General features: G+C 41.3%; 1 protein-coding gene across 3 annotated transcripts in view; it reads right to left on the bottom strand.

Annotated features, from left to right (window-relative positions):
* The window catches only part of EPB41L4B (erythrocyte membrane protein band 4.1 like 4B), a 246,643-nt gene that overhangs the window by 37,113 nt on the left and 189,477 nt on the right, over positions 1–20,053 (bottom strand). For all 3 annotated transcript variants that reach the window (XM_084619648.1, XM_084619649.1, XM_084619650.1), the window contains one exon: positions 2,044–2,148. In XM_084619648.1, the coding sequence (XP_084475774.1) occupies positions 2,044–2,148 (105 nt within the window). The remainder of the gene's footprint in view (positions 1–2,043; positions 2,149–20,053) is intronic.

The raw sequence follows: 20,053 nt of genomic DNA, 5'->3' as shown, positions 1-20,053 counted from the left end.
TTGACCCGTTTTTCTCTAGCTTCTTTTTTGTCTTGATTCCTCTGCAGATTTCAAGCTCTCTCACCCACTAGAGAGCTCGACTGAATCAATTCAAAATTTCCCAGTAGTTCTCTGACCCTGCCATCAATGACCACTATGATCAAATTGGACTTTGTGCTGAACAAACGTTAATAGTATTTGCATTTTTATAGCCCCTTCCGAGGAACTCAAGCTGCTTTAAAACCAGTGATGAATTAAGCTTCACAACACCTAGCGAGGTAGATATGAATAAATTGAAGCACAGAGAAGTCAAATTCACAAAGAAGTTTGTGCTTGAACCTTGCTTAGAATTTAAATCTCTTGACTACCAAAATTGTGGTTAAACCATAAGACCAACCTTTATTTCCAATGTATCTGTCCCACTCATTATCTTCTCAAATACCTGGTCCCCTCATGGTTGTTTCTCAGTCCTTCATTTGCTGACCTTATAAACAAGTTCCTGATCTCTCCTGTCTCAAAATAGCAGATGGGACTCTAAACTTGTGGGAGAATTTTTCTCCATTGTGATAATAAATCTGATTAATTAAGGAAAGAGCTGTAAAAGCAGTGCCTAATTTAAGAGAAGCACATTTGCTTGAGACACACTGGACATTTGCAACAAGCAGACAACCTTGTGAAAATCTTTCTGCAAAATGCTGCCAAATTCCATGCCATGTGTAATCTCCTATATTAGCAGGGAATGCTATACCTTGCATTCCTTCCCTCCAGTGAGTTGTCAATTCCTCTCTTTAGTCTCATTTGCAAACAATGATTTCTGATTAGCATGAGCTGATATACCATGGTGCAAGATGGGTGTCAGAGTGGTAACTGTGTTAGTCTGTATCAGCAAAAGGAGGGAGGAGTACTTGTGGCACCTTAGAGACTAATGTCATGTCCTGCTGGCCAAGCCATGAGTGTGTGTTCCCATATGTTAACCTTAGTATCCTGGACAAATTCAAACTTGAGTACTTACTATATATTTTGACAACCTAAATCTCTGCATAGTTACAATTTGATTCCAGTTCTTCAGTTCTTTTCCTAAAATATTCTGAGGTCTGGTTGATGCAGAATAGCTACTGTGTTCCATGACAAAAATGATTACATTTGGGAAAGTAACTCTCTCTATATAATGACAGATTTCAGAGTAGCAGCCGTGTTAGTCTGTATTCACAAAAAGAAAAGGAGGACTTGTGGCACTTTAGAGACTAACAAATTTATCTGAGCATAAGCTTTCGTGAGCTACAGCTGACTTCATTACTGAATGTATCCGATGAAGTGAGCTGTAGCTCACGAAAGCTTATGCTCAAATAAATTCGTTAGTCTCTAAAGTGCCACAAGTCCTCCTTTTCTCTATATATATTTATTGGGATGTTTCTGGATGCAAATGCTATACAAATGAAATGTGCTATACAAATGAAAGCTACAGTTAGTACTACTGCATAGTTAGTGTCATTGGGAAGATTAGTCCAGCCAGAGGAGCTAGGCATTATTATCTCACATAGATTGCATGTTCAGTTTTTTTTCATCCTAATGAATGTGGAGTTCTTGGTTTATTTATGCTGGTATCATCCCTCTTTCCTTCCCTTCAGTTTAGTCCCTCCCCTCCAATACATGATGGCAGTGTTTCCCTTGCCATGCTGAGTGGTCCATAAGAATGAGTAATAATAAAACATGGTGGTTCCAGCCAAGCTTCACCAATTTTGCCTACTTAAAATCAACCTCTAATTTCAAGTGGAAAGGAATTTTTAGTTCCTAACTTCTACCACTGTGTAATGTTGCTGTTCACTATTAAAGACAAGAGACTTGCATTTCAGTGGGGTATTAAGTGTGTGTAGATTGAATATTAATTTAAGTCCTAAGTACTTCAAGATCCTGAGAGATGAAAGGAACTATATCAATGTAAGATCATTATCATGTAATTGCACTCGCCTTTCAGAAGGCATATCCTGAACAATAATTAGCACGACTTTAATTTTCAGCTTGGTAGTAGAGAAAATCTTGCAAATAGTGCCGTACAACACTCACAAGCTGTACTGTCTCGTTAACTTCCTCACACGAGAAACTTTAATTTCCTGCTTTTCTGTAGTGCCTGTTGATGGTGTAGTTTCTGGTCGTACTGGTGCTGGACTTCTAAAAACAAGAAAAATGTTTGTCGTGATGGCTCTGTTTCAGCAATTTTAAGGTAAGTCAGCAAAGTTATAATTTAATGATACATTTAACCTATGAGTTAAGCAAGTGCACATTGGCAAATTTACCGTTTTCTTCAACTTGTAATCCAGCATGCAAGAATACATATCCGTACTTTTTGTTCACAGTTGTAATGCCCTATATACTGTGTAACTGTATAAAGCAACCATTTAAATATACGAAATTGATGCAAAACACAAGAAAGATACTTCAGTGCTAATGACTTAAGACCCAGAAATGCAGTATTTTAAAGAGACCCAACAATTAGTTTTTGTAAAACTTTTTAAAAACACAAATATAACTAGAAATGGATTAATGAACTAAAGAAAATCATTAATTAAAATAGCCTTTGCTTGAAATTAAACATTTCCCTGCTGTGTTTGCAACACCAATACAATAGCGATGTGCTAATGGATGAGATCCCGGGAACACACTAGAAACAAAAGAAATTGCAAACGTTCTATTTAAAGTAAAGATATATGTGACTGATGGCGACATGAAGTAGCTGTGATTGTTATTTAAGAATGTGGACCAGGGCTGTAGATATCAAAGCGGGGTCCTGATCAGAGAAGAGCTCTGCTTGCTCTTGTGCTAATGTTCTGTAATATTTAATAACCCAGCTTGCCTTTCCGATTCCATACTGAGTTTGTAGTGATGGTGATTAGGAACAAAATAATCTTTTGAACTGTGAAGTACGTAAATGTGATCTGGAAACCGTTGAAACGCCAATAACATGGAAACCCACAATGCTATTTTTCGGCGTCACTTTTCACTGCAAGTAACGTTCACATTGTTTAATAATTAGGAAAAAGAGCTATTCCATAGCACACCTCAATATCCTTTCAGTTCGAGAACTGCTGCAGGGAGGCTAAATGTGCGAAGACCTGTATAATGAAATAATCTGAGGGTCAAACCTCAACTGATGTAAACTGGTGTTCAGCGCCGTTGACTTCAGTGAAGCTATCTTGATGTGCCTTGGCTGAGGATCTGGCTCTGAATGGACAGCATTGCCATATCTAAAACAGTTTCCTAATAGGGTAGTTTTCATTCATTACACAAGTCCAGTGAAAGTGGGAACAGAAATAAATAATCAAATATCAAATCTAACGTGAGATACAAAAGATATGCACACAGTATAATTAGCAAGCAAAGAACTTATCACATCAAAGGATATCAGACACATCAGGAACCATAAGACATCATAGGAATAGAGCAAAGAGGACCCTTACTAATTTATATCAATATGTGGAAACCCCATTGTGGTTTTCTGAATATTGCAAAATCATAAGTGAACAATATAAAAAGCAAATAAGCATTATTCAGAAATACACAAACCATTCCACTCATTTGACAAGTACAGTTTACCTTTATGACATTTTACAGTATGCTAGTAAATTTCCTGTTAGCATATCCTGCAAAAATAATGGAATTTTAGTAAGAGCAGCCCCTTGTTACAATATTCTGCCATCAAATCCTTGTTCAGGGCTAACCCAACCAGTCTTTCCATTTATTTCACTGCACTTTGGATCAGACCCTAAGTGGAAGAGACCACCATTTGATTGTGCACATTATAGGCATTGCAAATTAGCCACGGTGTACATTAGCGGAGGGCCTATTGTACTCTTACTTTAGATGAAAAGGACCAACAATGAAATTTAATGATACATTGCACTTTTATATGGACTTCAACCTAAAGATCCAAATCTCTATGAGATATCAGATTGAGTCCATTCCACAGCACATACAGGATACAGACCCTCAATAGAGGACATATCAGATATTAGAACTGATGCTACCAATGTCAGAAGATGGATTTTTAACCCTCATTTTTCGAAACTGGCTGGCTGAGTGCCTGTTTCCACCAAAGACTTTCTTCCTCAACACAAAACTCTGCACTGCTCCATCTGCCTCCCTGCCTGTTTCCACGGAGTACATTTTCCCCAGCGGGAACATATTCAATGCGCTTGCTTCTCTCAGTATGAAACGCTCATCTGTGGGTGATTAACAGCAGGCTGGAGAGCAGCTGGTTGGTTGTCCTCATTGGTGAATCTCAGTAGTCACAGGTGTTATAAATGGGTGCAAAATGTCAAACACGGTACTCCTCGGTTATATAACACAAACAATAGCATTTTCCGCTTAGGTCTAAATTTAGAAATATTTGTTGATTAAAGAGCAGAAATCATGCTTTTAAGGCAGACACATTCATCCACTGAAGGCCACTAGCTAGTGAGCTTGATTCAAATTTGTAAAAATGGCATGCTTTTAATCCTGTACAAAGCCCTAAAAATTACACTGACATTACTGAAAAAAGAATGAACTATAAAAGCTGAATAATTTCTATTCTTACTTTTTGAATTCTATAGTGATCGTATATTATCTCACATGAAAGGACATAGCTTTTCAAGGAGATACCTTGTAATTATTTTGGCTATTTAACATAGAGTCTTTATGTGCAAATATAGACACTTTCCTTATTATGTGTAGTAAGTGACACAGATTTGAACAAAACCTGATGTTCTGGAGGTTCAGGATGACCCATGCTTTAAAAAAGCATAGTATATTACAATTTCTTATAAGGTACCCTTGCAATTCCATGAATTTAAGGGAAACATTTTTTTGCAAATGTATCCAACTGCTTCAGCATAAGAATGAAGATATTGAACCAAGACACAGCATCTTAATGATTTGGCATGCTGCATAATAATCTGTCATTTCCTAGTGAGAATGACAATGACAATCATGAATGTCAGCCTGTCATGACACGTCAACAGAACCTGCCTAAAATTAGAGATATAGCATGCTTCTCACCAGAGCACGGAGCTTTAGTGAACCAGCTCCTCCAATCTCACGAGCCTGCTGCAGTTGGCTCATTAGCCTTGCAAAGAGTAAAAAGTAAATCACTCGAAGGTATGTCTTCAGTGAAGAGTTGGCGAGAGCGGGCATCTGGGTTTAGCCTAATTCAGGTGTGAGCATCCCCACTGCAAAGCACTACCAGAGTTACTGTGCCATCTGCACTCGCCCAAGTGTTTCAAGGGAATGTCCCATAGTGGTTTGTGCTGATCTTCTTCTATGGTTCTCTCTCAGCCAACTGTGGGAGACCACGTCTGCCTTTTGAGGGGAACTGTGGGAAGGCATGGAGGGACTATCAGCTCTTGAGTGATTTAACCAGTGTCCTCACTGCAAAGTGGGCAGGTTACCAGACTCAGTTAAAGTGGAACCTGAGCAAAGTATGAGAAAAAAGTGTAAAAGGACTGCTCCTGGCTTGAACTGATTGATCATTGCTTTCACGTCCCCTTTGAACGGGAACATGTAATTCATTCTTTGAGGGTGTGGGGGAGAGAAGAGAAGGAAGAAGAAAATATTTTATTTAAGAAGATTCTCATATAATTTAAGGGCCTCACAAGTGAAGCGCGTGCGCACATCTCCCCCCCCCCCCCGAAACCTTTCCTCAGTTTGCAGTCTAAGGTTTCTCCACTTTGGTTTTCTTGGTTAAGCGAAGGCTATACAAAGATCAGGAACAACGTGGTTTTGTTTCTGTTGCTATGATGCCAGGAAAGCTCTACTGATACCTCAGGAGGTAATTATCAAGAGGATTATCTGGCAATTTGAAAACTGCTTTTTGAGTTAATGCCTTTTTACTGGATTGTCATACAGATTGTGACCTTAACCAAGTATGCCCCTGAGGTGCAGTGATTCTGCACAGAGCTTGTGGGATTTCCCTACTTTTTTCATTCCCCAGCTCCCTATTTTTCTTCCTTTTGAAACTCCCCCCCAACCCTCTCCTCCCCAGAATGAAAATACACCTACAGACTGCAGTCTAGGCTAAGACTGAAATGCTCCTGCATTCTGGCAGGAAGGGGTGATACGAGTTCTTTTTCTACCCACACCTAGAACAATGCTCTCAGCCCAACAGCCACTGTCTGAGCTCAAAATCATCTATAAATTCAGGTCTTCACATGGCAGTCAGGACATCCACTATTCATGTTGAGATTTTTAGGAGAGACAGAGGACACTCCTATTGAAATTCAGTTGGACTTGGGCACCTAACTCACTTAGCCTCTGAAAATTCCAGCACTGATGTCTAATGCAGATGATTATGTAGAAAATTATAATGCAAATTTTATGATTTCCGATATCACTAGTAATAATGCCTTTTTGTAGTTAGCAAGTTAAAATACAGTCAGAAACCATTTTAAATAGCAAAAACAGCATCTGATTTGGGGCTATAGGTAACAGGCAAGTTCTTTGAACAGTAGATTTCCTGATTTTACTAAGGGAACAGCAGTATATTTGTTTCCTAATGGATTTACCTAGCCTTTAAACTAAGCCATTTTTCCCTTGGAGGCAGGATTGAAGTCTTTTCCTCACCTCTATGAACAGGTGTGAATAGCAGTAGAAAATGAGTTCGCACCAGCAGATTTGTAGGATAAATTTAGCTACTTTGCTGATAAAAACACAGAAATATTTAAGAGTTCAAATTTTTCACGTTTCAGTACGTGTGCTTTGAAATTGTGCTAGAGGTACATCTGATCTGCCGGCAGATCAGTTCCAGCTCATGCCCAGGACCCTAGGCCTCACTGAACACTGACAAATGCATCTCTGGAAACCAGTCTGGCTGACCGGCAGGTTACTCTAGTTAAAATAGACATTAGTGTTATAAGAATGTGTTTAATGGTCAGACTTTATGGAATTCTTGTAGGATGCGACATGTATTAATCAAACTTATAATGTCTGTATGCCATGGTATATGAGCATTTGCTTTGTAATTGTGTAACTCACCAAACAGGAAAAAAACATTAATTAGTGTACAGTGCTGGTCCTGTAGTCAAACTGAAACCAAATGAGGCATTGTAAGACATCAAAAAGAGAAAGACTTTGTTGCCCTCCCCACTTACATGAAGAAGAGGCAGGCATTGACACTTGTTCTATCAGCTTGTATTCTGGGGTGGAGGGGATAAAAATCCCTGACAAGGAGAAACTGGATCTTTATGCTTTCTGAACTCTGAGGGGCAAAGTTTCCTAAACATAAGCAAGAGATCCAAGTGCTGCTTGGCATGGGTCACCACTAAAGAATATATGGAGCTGCTTATTATAGAAGCTTATATTACCTTTTAAAATCTCAGACTAATTCATTTGTGTGTGTGTATTTCCTGTTTTATCCTCTAAATAACTCTCTTACTTGGTTTATTACAAGATTGGCTACAGGTATTGTCTTCGATTTGAGATCTGGGTACAACTGACCAGGAGTAAGTGTCTGGTCCTTTGGGACTGTGAGTAACCTGAATATTATTGTGATTTTTGGTGTAAAGTGACCATCTATCACATAGTCCTGGGTGTCTGGGTGGCAAGATAGGCTGGAATGCCCAAGGGGACTGTCTGTGACTCCGTGGTAATTCTGTATTAGGGCTTTCGGAGATCACCCTTGTTACTGGGTTGGTGAAATCTAAATATAGAACATACCACCGGTTTGGGGTGTCTGCCCTGCTTTTTGAGAGTCTGCCCTGAGCTTCGCACTCACAGTCATGAGCCACGCCAGACAGTGTGATAATACACTGTACTCTGGTTAATGGTATAATACAGTAAGGTAATTAAGCAGATGTGAGAAGTCCCTTTGAAGGCAAGGAAGAAAGAACTGAATGTGTCACCTGGCAATGAAATCAAGCCACATGCTTAAGTAAGTGGATTCTCCATGACTTGCAGTCCAAGTCAAGACTGGATTTTTTTCTAAATAATACGCTGTAGTTCAAACAGAAGTTACGGGCTTGATGCAAAAATTACTAGGTGATGTTCTGTGGCCTGCGTTATGCAGGAGATCAGAGAAGATGATCACAAAAATGGCTTCTGGCTTTAAAACGATCAACGTATTAATCTACCTTGCTGAATCTGAACTATATTGATGTCGGATATTTAGTTACATATTACATTTTTTCTAGAGCGGTCTGAACATTTTTCAAACAAAAACAGGGTTTTTTTGCTTTGTTGTTTTTCCTGTTAAAATTGGCCTTTCTTCAAAACCATTTTTACCCACATTTTTAGTTTTTCACGATATATTTTTATTGATGTTTAACCAAACTGGTTACTGAAATGTTTCTTTTCCCCAAAACCTGGGTTTTGAAAACAAACACAAAAATGGGCACTCTGAATGCTATGAAATGAATACAGCCAGGAAATGGTGAAATTTGTCATGGAAAAAACCCTTACTTTTTTCAACCAGCTCCACTTTTGACCTATCCGAACTTTCTTATCTACACAATATTTATCTGGATAACTGTATTCTTGGTCCTGAAGAAACTAGCTGTCCATAACTGCCTTGCACTAACTACTGGAGGAATTTGGAACTGAGAAGTACAGCCTCGTGGTTAAGACACCAGACTGGGATTTAGGATATTTGGACTCAGTTCGTGTTTTTTCTAAGAAATGCTCAGATTCAAACCTCACAGATTTTAAGGCCAAAAGGGACCATCATTATCATCCGGTCTGACCTGCACATAGCAGCCCATAGAACTTTACCCACGCACTTCTATAATAGACCCATAACCTCTGGCTGAGCTACTGAAACCCTCAAATCATGATTTAAAGACTTCAAGTTACCAAGAATCCTCCATTTACACCAATTTAAACCTGCAAGTGAGCCATGCCTCATGCTGCAAGAGGAAAGTGAAAACCCTCCAGGGTCTCTGACCAATCTGACCCAGGGGAAAATTCCTTCTTGACTCCAAATATGGTGATCCATTAGACCCTGAGCATATGGCCAAGACCCACTAGCCAGACATCTGGGAAAGAATTCTCTGTAGCAATTCAGAGCCCTCCCCACCTAGTGTCCCATCACCAGCCGCTGGAGATATTTGCTACTAGTACTCGGAAATTGGCTATATGCCATTGTAGGCAGTCTCATCATACCATCCCCTCCATAAACTTATCAACTCGGTCTTGAAGCCAGTTAGGTTTTTTGCCCTCCACTGCTCCCATTAAATGCAGCATCCAAGAAAAATTTCAAGGCTGCAGGTAGCCAACTCTATCAATGAAAGGTCTTAAATAGGATTCAGTATATGCAACTACAGAGCTCAGAAACAGCTGGTGCGCACCAGTACAGCAGACCAGCCCCCTTTCCGAAGAGACTGTTATGCTCTCCAGAATCTCAGGTTTCTTTCTTTCTTTCTTTTTTTTTTTTTAGCAAGTCTGTAGCTGTTATGATTGCAGAGAAATGCTCATAAATGAGTGGAATTGATGCAGAGATGACTGTGTGTGTTTGCAGAGAGCTTACAGCAACACCTCATAGGTGTACACTTCACCATCCATCTCAGTGGAGATGCAACTCAGATGCCCAGCCATAACAGAAATGTTAATGTTGTTAACTATTACATTCCTCATGCATAAGAAAGGAGAGCGAGGATCACAGATCTGCACAACTTACCAGGAGTAACTTACCATGATTTTGGTGCTACAAGAGGGTAACATCTGGTAGATACCACCTCTTATTTTTTTCCCCCCAATCAAGAAGTAGCCAGGCCCAAAAAGCCTAGTGGAGCCCATGGGCATATTCAAGTCTGACCAAAGGAGAGCCAAGTTTGAAGAGCCCAGTGGAGCGGACACGCCCTTTAAATGTTCTACACGATCCATGAATGGCATCTCATTTTAACTCATGTGAGCAGAGGTTATTTTGCGGATGGATCTTGTAAGAGTGAATTTTTCCCCACACAAAGTGACCTCTGCACAACTTGACATAACTTATATTTCTTCCCCTCTCTTCTCTGGTGACTAACATCAGCCAGCGCTGAGATATAACATTTCATCTTGCATTTCATGTTATACAGTTCCGAATGTAGTTAGCCCTAATGTAATAGTTTTAATTAGTTTTGGATTGTAAGATTTGCAAAGGAAATATAATAAATGAATATGCAGAGCACCAGATGGTGACTGTAGCTTCACCCACACAAGAAGAATATTCCTATTTGCAATCTTATCAAAGATGAGATAATTTGGATAGTAAGGATCAACAAAGGTAATGCAACAGTTGGTCTTGAAAGAATTTCACAGACGAACGCTGAACCATTTGGCATGTTGAGCATACCAGACTGTTGATAAAAATCCAAAAGCATGTTACCATGAAAATAAATAGTCAATAAACGCACCACATTAGAGACAATATCAAGTGATAGTAATGACAGAAATAAAAATAGCTAATCTTGCCAATGGAAACATTTGACTAGACGATGGATCCTCATTTATATTTCATTGACTTACCCCAGAAATGGAAGCAGTTATGTTTATGAATGTGAATATTACTTTGCCAGGCATTTAACTAGAATTTATATGAAACTTACTTTGTCAATATTAATTTTGGTTGTGATTTTAAAGAGGTAAGACTTGGAAAGAACAGGGAAGAAGAGTGTGTGACCTCTAGAGCACACTCCCTCCAGAACCTGGCATAGATCCCAAGGTTTCTGAATCTCACCATTCCTCTGTTGTGAGCAAATATGGGTGAAAACCACTCGCAAACCCACTATTTCATCCTCTGATAGTCTTGGTTCACACAGAGGAGGAGAACTGTCTACTGCTATCAGTTACTCTATTTGCTTAAGAGCCAGAGGTCTGTGCAGTGGATCTAAAGTTTGCAGCCCTGTTGCTGAAGAATGTGGGTGTCAATATGATGTCACACAGTGGAATTTCTGTTTGGTGTTTCGTTTTTTTAAATTTAGGAAATTACCCACAAAATGGACCACTGCTCCCTTGAAAATCCACTGGGTGTCTGGAGGGAGGGTATGCATAGCACACTCTGAAAATAGATGTTCCTTAGTGCTGCTGCCACCGACAATTTTTCTGAATGGCTAAGAGAAAGCACACAAAACACATCACCTCTTTATGGGAAAATGAGCCAAACCGGCTTTCCTTAACCCTCCTGACCACATGGAGTAAATTCAGCAAATGGAAGAACTCTAACCTTTACCATACAATGCGCCTCAGCCCCCAAGCAAGTCAGTCCCAAATATGCAGGAGTAACATGAAAATCTATTCCAATACTTTTTAGGAATAGAACCAGATTCACAAAAATGTCCAAAACCAATTGTAAAATGATTTCAGTATTGCAAATTGAAACCAGTGTGTTTTGCTACAAGTACTCATCCAGCATGTCAGACTACTGAAGATGACAATCACCAGGCAACAATACTTATTCTTGATGGTATATGATAAGTTTAATGACCAAACATAGCTAATGGGACTCCTTCCTCAGGCATATTGCAATTATTTTTATAATCCATTTGGAACAATGTTAACCTTAAAATCTTCCTAAAAGGCACAACAGCATTTTAACATGTTCAAGATGGTTTATTCCCCAGCTCAGGATACGATGATCTGTGAATCCCTTTTTTTTTTTCCTTTTAGTTCACTCCAATACCACACAATAGGTTCCAATAATAGTAAAATCCTAAATCCAAATCCAAATAGTGCATAATCTGTGGATCTGATGAGATCATAGCAGGGTTTGGAGTCTGTTAGCAATGTGCATTCATCTATCAGTCATCTGCACATTTGTCTGTGACTCACTTGTGAGCAAGTGTGCTGTTTAGAATTTACCTTGAAAGATGATAAAGATCAAGCTAGAGCATACTTGAGTTAATATACTAATGTGTGTGTCTGGAGTACAGTCTCTTTTTTCTCGTTAGACACTCCTGGCAACAAGGATTGCTACTTTATCACCTGCTCTTGGAATTCTACCCTGTTCTAGTAAGCCTGTTCTATACTGGATTTATGTGACTGAGAACTAGGGGTTAAAATAGATTGAAACAAGATGAAGGAGCAGCAAACCGGAAAGAGGGGGAGCTGTGTGGACATCACAGTGCTCTCCAAAGCTGGGGAGAAGAATGGGAGTCCTGCATCTGCTATTAGCAGAGGAAGAACTGCACGCCCCCACTTTAATGCCTGCTGAGAACTGTAGGCTTGTTGGTAACAGATGTCCAGAGTTTAGCCTTGCAGTTATCATGTCCGCGTACTGAACACTAATGAGTAATGCACACGCATTCTCCTTCCGGAGAATTGCTACAGCTACTGCAATTTCAGTTTTATATAGTTTTTTCATGGCTAAAATGAATGTGAAAATAGAAAGATGGACATTTTACCAAGTGTACAGAAAAACGGGTGAATCCGCTGACTGATATGTTGCTACTCTACTGGAACATGTTGTTACATACCATTATGGGGATATGTCCAAAGAGACAATTGGAAGCCAGCTTGTGGCAAAAACAGCCATACCCATGCATACCTGAGTGATTAGTACTTGAGCCAGAACTAACTGTACACAGAGCTAGAGCAACTGTTAGCCAAATTGAATCTGCTATGGAAGATGTGAAAATAATTGCTCAGGGGACTACAGGCCATGTCCAAGTAGTTAGTTCATTAGCAGTGCAATCTCTCCAGACTAGCATAGGAGTTGCAGACAAGATGGTGGTAAACCACACAGTAAGCACTGTGTATCCCCGCACCTTTTTTTTTTTAACGTAATAGATTGTCATGTTTAAATTAAGGATCTAAGGTGTATATATTCAGCTACACTAGATGCCCTGCAAAAAATGCCTAATGTCATGGGGTTGGAAAATCAGGGTATTCTGCTAATGTATGCTACAGCCATCATTCAGAAATCAGATATATGATATTTCTGTCCCTGATGATATTGTCTGGAGTAATAAAAATACCTGCCTCTTATATAGTTTTTCATGAGAAGATATCAAAGGAGATTGGCATCTTTAACCCCATTTTACACATGGGGAAACTGAGGCACCAAGAGGCGACTATTGCAAAATAGTTTGGGCAAATATTGGTTTCTATTTTAATGTTCACAGAAATATTTGCATGGGTATTTGCAAAAAAGGAATTTTAAATTTGCATATGCAAGTATTTGCACCAAAAGCAGTAGTGTACTTCTCAAATCAAGAAGCAGGAACAATACCATACGACTTGGCTGACCAATCATAATTAACAAATAAGTGCAAATCACACCTGAGCAAAAGCCCAATGCAAGGTCTATGCATCACTTAAGTCCTCTAAACAGAGCTGAAGTAGGACTTAAGAGGCATATTGTGCTCTCTCTCTGCACAGTTGCAAATTTCACCAACAATGAACATGCTCAGAATCCCTGTTCATCCTTATTCCAAAGACTGTTTATAATGGCCCAAACATTACTGTATAATGTTGAACAGCAGGAGAAAGTTGTCATCTGTGCATCTACATTTCACAAGCAGAAAGAACAAAAAAACTGGTTGGATACATTATTTGTATTGCATTATTCTCTCAACCCTAGTTTTGAATTGGGACGGTTATAGTTCACCTCTCCCTGTTCATTAATTACTTTGATATTTGCACCTCAAGAAAACACAGCTCACTGAACTGATGCTTGGTTTAGCTGTGTCAATTCTGCTTGAATTTATCTGTAATGTTTTCAGAGAGCATAGCAGAAATCTAAGCTACATTTGGTGACATACCTAAAAAACAAAACAAAAACAAAACACAGTCCCAGTGCTTGGTTGTCTTAATGCACAGCACTTGAATACTTGCAGAGGTCTATATTGTAATAGAGCTTTTTACTACTTTAACCCCTCAAGTTGTAAAAAAACAGCACTGGGTCCCACAGTTCAAACTGTAATACTGCACTGATGCACAAAGTAAAACTGAATAACAGTCATTTGTCTTTATTTGTGAGAGAAGCTGTGTCCCCGGAACTACAAAAGCCTTCATCTGATAACACAGTACAACGTAGTCTAGCACAACTGATTATACAAAACACAGTGACATAAACAAGATAAAAGTAAACAGTACACAAATACATGCCAGAGTGCTTACTTCTAAGAATTTCAGCATGGTCCTTTTCAAAAGTTTGTAAACTTAGGCTTGTACAAAAGAAAAGGAAAATCTAATTTTATCTCCAAACTTTACCATCCTTACTCATGCTGAGTAGCACCTTAGTTTGCAAATATCTGCACTGATCTACTACGCAGGATGAGTAAGGAAGAGAATCTACTCCAGACTGTGGAACAAAATGGCCCCTCTACAGATGTTATGATGTTGATAAATATGGAATGCTCTCCATCTTGCGCATGTACATCATCACGAGAAGATCTGTGCTTCTAATTCTCAATAAGTAAACTTTTCAAAAATTCCTAAGTGTATTAGGCGCTTATGTCACATTGAAAGTCACTGGGAATCTAAGGGTATGTCTACACTACGAAATTACTCTGATTTTACAGAAGTCAATTTTTGGGAACAGACTGTATAAAGTTGAGTGCATGCGTCCACGCTAAGCACATTAATTCGGTGGTGTGCGTCCACAGTACTGCGGCAAGCGTTGACATTCCAAGCGGGGCACTGTGGGTAGCTATTCCACAGTTCCCACAGTCCCCGCTGCCCATTGGAATTCTGGACTGAGCTCCCAATGCCTGATGGGGTCAAAAATTTGTCACGGGTGGTTATGGGTAAATGTCGTCAGTCAACCCTCCCTCCGTGAAAGCAACGGCAGACAATCATTTTGCGCCCTTTCCCTGGATTGCCCGAGCAGACGCCAGAGCACAGCAAGCATGGAGCCCGTTCAGCTCACCGCAGCAGTTATGACCATTGTAAACACCTCGTGCATTATCGTGCAGTTTATGCAGAACCAGCACCTGAAAAACCAGGTGAGGAGGCGACGGCAGCGCGGTGACGAGAGTCATGAGGACATGGACCCAGATTTCTCTAAAACCTCGGTCCCCGGCAATTTAGAGATCATGGTGTTAATGGGGCAGGCTCATGCTGTGGAACACCGATTCTGGGCCCAGGAAACAAGCACAGACTGGTGGGACTGCATAGTGTTGCAGGTTTGGGATGACTCCCAGTGGCTCCGAAACTTTTGCATGCGTAATGGCACTTTCATGGAACTTGTGATTTGCTTTCCCCTGCCCTGAAGCACAAGAATACCAAGATGAGAGCAGCCCTCACAGTTGAGAAGCGAGTGGCAATAGCCCTGTGGAAGCTTGCAACGCCAGACAGCTACCGGTCAGTTGGGAATCAATTTGGAGTGGGCAAAGCTACTGTGGGGGTGGTTGTGATGCAAGTAGCCAATGCAATCATTGAGTTGCTGCTATCAAAGGTAGTGACTCTGGGAAATGTGCAGGTCATACTAGGATGGCTTTGCTGCAATGGGATTCCCTAACTGTGGTTGGGCTATAGACGGAATGCATATCCCTATCTTGGGACTGGACCACCAGGGCAGCCAGTACATAAACCACAAGGGGTACTTTTCAATGGTGCTGCAAGCACTGGTGGATCACAAGGGACATTTCACCAACATCAACGTGGGATGGCTGGGAAAGGTTCATGACGCTCGTGACTTCAGGAACTCTGGTCTGTTTAAACGGCTGCAGGAAGGGACTGACTTCCCAGACCAGAAAATAACTGTTGGGGATGTTGAAATGCCTATAGTTATCCTTGGGGACCCAGCCTACAATGCCCTGGCTCATGAAGCCGTACACAGGCACCATGGACAGTAGTAAGGAGCTGTTCAACTATAGGCTGAACAAGTGCAGAATGGTGGTAGAGTGTGGATTTGGACATTTAAAGGGTCACTGGTGCAGTTTACTGACTCGCTCAGACCTCAGCGAAACCAATACTCCCATTGTTATTACTGCTTGCTGTGTGCTCCACAATCTCTGTGAGAGTAAAGGGGAAGACGTTTATGGCAGGGTGGGAGGTTGATGCAAATCACCTGGCCGCTGAATATGCGCAGCTTGACACCAGGGCGATTAGAAGAGTACAGCAGGAAGCGCTGCGCATCAGAGAAGCTTTGGAAACCAGTTTCATGACTGGCCAGGGTACCGTGTGACACTTCTGTTTGTTTTTCCTTGATGAAAACCCGCCCCCTTGGTTGACTCTAATGCCCTGTAAGACACCTGCCCTCCCCCCCTTCGATCACAGCTTGCTTGCAAAGGAAATAAAGTCACTATTGTTTAAAAAACATGTATTCTTTATTAACTGATTATAAACATAGGGAGATAACTCACAAGGTAGCCCAGGTGGGGTGTGGGAGGAGGGTAGGAGGGAAGGAAAAGGCCACTTCAAAACTTATTGAATGTCAGCCTTCTGTTGCTTGGGCTGTCCACTGAGGTGGAGTGGTTGTGTGCCCGGAGCCTCCCCATCCCGCATGTTCTTGGGCATCTGGGTGAGGAGGCTATGGAACTTGGGGAGGAGGGAGGGCTGTTAAACAGGGGCTGCAGCAGCAGTCTGTGATCCTGCTGCTGTTCCTGAACCTCCACCAGACACTGGAGCATGTCCATTTGATCCCGCAGCAGCCCCAGCGTTGCATCTTGCCTCCTCTGATATTCCTGCCGCCACCTCTCATCTTTATCATCCCTCCTGTCCTCACGATTCATTGGCCATTTTCCTGTACTGTGCTACTGTGTCCCTCCACACATTCTGCTGAGCTCTGTCAGTGCCAGACAACTGCATGAGCTCAGAGAACATTTCATCGCGCATGCGGTTTTTTTGCTGCCTTATCTGAGATAGCCTTTGGGACATAGGAGGGAGGCTTGAAACATTTGCAGCTGCGGGAGGAAAAAAAGGGAGTGAAGTATTTAAAAAGATACATTTTATAGAACAATGGCTATACTCTTTCACGGTGAACAACACTATTCACATTACATAGCACATGTGATTTCGGTACAAGGTTGCATCTTGCATCTTATATTGAGTGCCTGTGGCTTTGGTGTTAGAGATCACACACGCAGTGCCAGGCAACAGAATTCGGCTTGCAGGTGGCCATGGTAAGCCATAGTCTTTCGGCTTCTGCAACCTTCATAACAGCAGCGCCCTCCTTTCCCATACCAAGCAAAGGCCCGTTGAGTTGGCCATTTAGTGCTGCAGTTTTCGTGTTAACATGCAGCAGCAGATACCAAACTAACCCCCCCTCATCCAATTCTCTGGGATGATCGCTTTACCCCTCCCCCCACCGCGTGGCTGGTATCAGGGAAGATGCCTGCTAGCCAAACGTGAACAGCTCAGCACCAATGCCCCCCCCACTGCTTGGCTAACTGCAGGGAGCATTTCTTTTCAGCCACTGGCAGACAGCCCAGTAGGAACGACCAACTCTGAATGTCCCCTTAATTAAATTCCCGTATTTCAACCAGGTTACCATGAACAGTATCACTCTGCTGAGGATAACACAGAGAGATAAAGAATGGATGTTGCTTGAATGCCAGCAAACACCAGGACCATATGCTGCCAGGCTTTGTCATGCAATGATACCAGATTACTCGCGACTAGTATGGCATGGTAAAGTGTCCTACCATGGAGGACAGAATAAGGCTGCTCTCCCCAGAAACCTTCTGCAAAGGCTTTTAGAGTACCTCCAGGAGAGCTTCATGGAGATGTCCCTAGAAGATTTCCGTTCCATCCCCAGACATGTTAATAGAGTTTTCCAGTAGCTGTACTGGCCACGAATGCATTCCAAGTCCTCAGTGCAAATTAATCATTAAAAAACGCTTGCTTTTAAAACATGTATCACATTTAAAAAGGTACACTCACCAGAGGTCCCTTCTCTGGCTTGGTTGGGTTGGGAGGGTATTTCTGTCAGGGTGATAAAAAGATCCTGGCTGTCGGGGAGAACTGTGTGCTGAGTGCTCTCCTCAAGCTCGTCCTCCTCCTCCTCCTCTTCCCCGTCCGCAAAATCCTCAGGCATGGCGGAGAGTACCCATCATCGGAGTCCATGGACAGGGGTGGGATAGTGGTAGCGGCCCCCCCTAGAATTGCATGCAGCTCAGCGTAGAAGTGGCATGTTTGGGGCTCTGTCATGGAGCATCCATTTGATTCTTTGGTTTTCTGGTACGCTTGTCTGAGCTCCTTAAGTTTCACGTAGCACTGCATTGCATCCCTGCTGTAGCCTCTGTCCATCATGGCCTCGGAGATTTTTAAAATGTTTTGGCATTTCGTCTTTTGGAACGTAGTTCTGATAGCACAGATTCATCTCCCCAAACAGAGATCAGATCCAGTACCTCCCGTTCGGTCCATGCTGGAGCTCTTTTTCGATTCTGGGACTGCATGGTTACCTGTGCTGATGAGCTCTGCATGGTCACCTGTGCCGATGAGCTCGCCTGACCCAACAGGAAATGAGATTCAAAAGTTCCCGGGGCTTTTCCTGTACACCTGGCCAGTGCATCCAAGTTCAGCATGCTGTCCAGAGCGGTCACAATGGTGCACTGTGGGATAGCTCCCAGAGGCCAATACCGTCTAATTGCGTCCACACTAACCCTAATTCAAAACGGCGGTGTTGATTTCAGCGCTAATCCCCTCGTGAGGGAGGAGTACAAAAATCAATTTTAAGAGCCCTTTATGTCGACAAAAATGGCTTCATTGTGTGGATGGGTGCAGGGTTAATTCGATTTAACACTGCTAAATTCGACAAACTCATAGTGTAGACCAAGCCAAAGATAATTACTAACAATTCTGAGATTGCTTCAGCTAGCTCCTTAAGTATCCAAGGATGAATTTTATCGTTCCCTGCTGACTTGAACACATGTAAATTATCTCAATATTCTTTAACCTGTTCTTTCCCTATTTTGGTTTCCATTCCTTCCCAATTGTCAGTAATATTAATTGTGTTGAGTATCTGGTCACCATTAACCTTTTTAATGAAGACTGAAGGAAAACAGACATTAAACACCTCAGCCTTCTTGATGTCATCCATGATTAGATCTCCTTCTCCACTAAGCAGTGGACCTACACATTCCTTTGCCTTTATCTTGCTCCTAATGTATTCATAGAAACTCTTCTTATTGCCTTTTCTTTCTCTTGCTAAGTGTAACTTATTTTGTGCCTTTGCATTTCTGATTTTGTCGCTACGTTTGTGTTATTATTTTGTACTCCTCCTTAGCAATTTGCCCACATTTCCACTTTTTGTAAGATTCTGTTTTGATTTTCAGGTCATTAAAGAGCTTCTGATGGAGCCATATTAGTCTCTTACTATTCTTCCTATTTTTTATTCGCATCAGAATAATTGGCAATTGTATGTTTAATATTGTTCTCCTTGAGAAAATGCTAGGTCTGTCTTATGAACTCTTTTTTCCCTTAGATTTTCTTCCTGTGGGATCTTACCAAGCTGTTCTCTGAGTTTGTCCAAGTCTGCATTTTTGAAGCCCATTGTCCTTATTCTGATGCTCTCACTCCTTCCTTTCCTTAAGATCATGACATCTTTCATTTCAGGATCACTTTCTCCCAAATTGCCTTCCATCTTGAGATTTGCAACCAATTCCTCCATGTTGGCCAGACTCAAGTCTAAAATAGCTACCCCTCTAGTTATTTTCTCCACTTTCTGAAAAAAAGACATTGTCCCCAATACATTCCAAGAATGTACTGGAAATTCTGTGTTTTGCCATATTACTTTTCCAACAGATATCTGTAGTTAAAATTCCCCATTACTACCAGTTATTTGCTATTTACACCTACACCCTACCAATATATTGACTATAGGCACAATCCATTTAATTGTTTTAGTGGATTCACCCCACTAAGCTACATCACCTCTGTTTTATCCAGACAGAGCATCAGCGAACTCATTCTCATCTGGGTCAATGCCTTGAGTAGGCAAACAAGAAGATGGCACCATCTGGATCTGATGAAAATGAAATGAATGGGTTGAATGTCCTGAGTATACAGATGGCACCATAGCCCAAACCCTCTCACTGTATCTCATAATAGCATCATACGTATGTTGCCTGAGTGGAATTCTTTTCAGTCTTCAGATACGAGGGCCCCTTGGGTGGATGAACAATTAATCCACACCAACCCCCTGCTGACCTTCCAGAAAGGGAAAAATAGAGCCATAGAAAAACAA

This window comes from Lepidochelys olivacea (genome assembly GCF_965140295.1).
Source record: "Lepidochelys olivacea isolate rLepOli2 genome assembly, chromosome: 2".
NCBI lineage: Eukaryota > Metazoa > Chordata > Testudines > Cheloniidae > Lepidochelys > Lepidochelys olivacea.
This window is presented reverse-complemented; position numbering and strand designations above follow the sequence as displayed.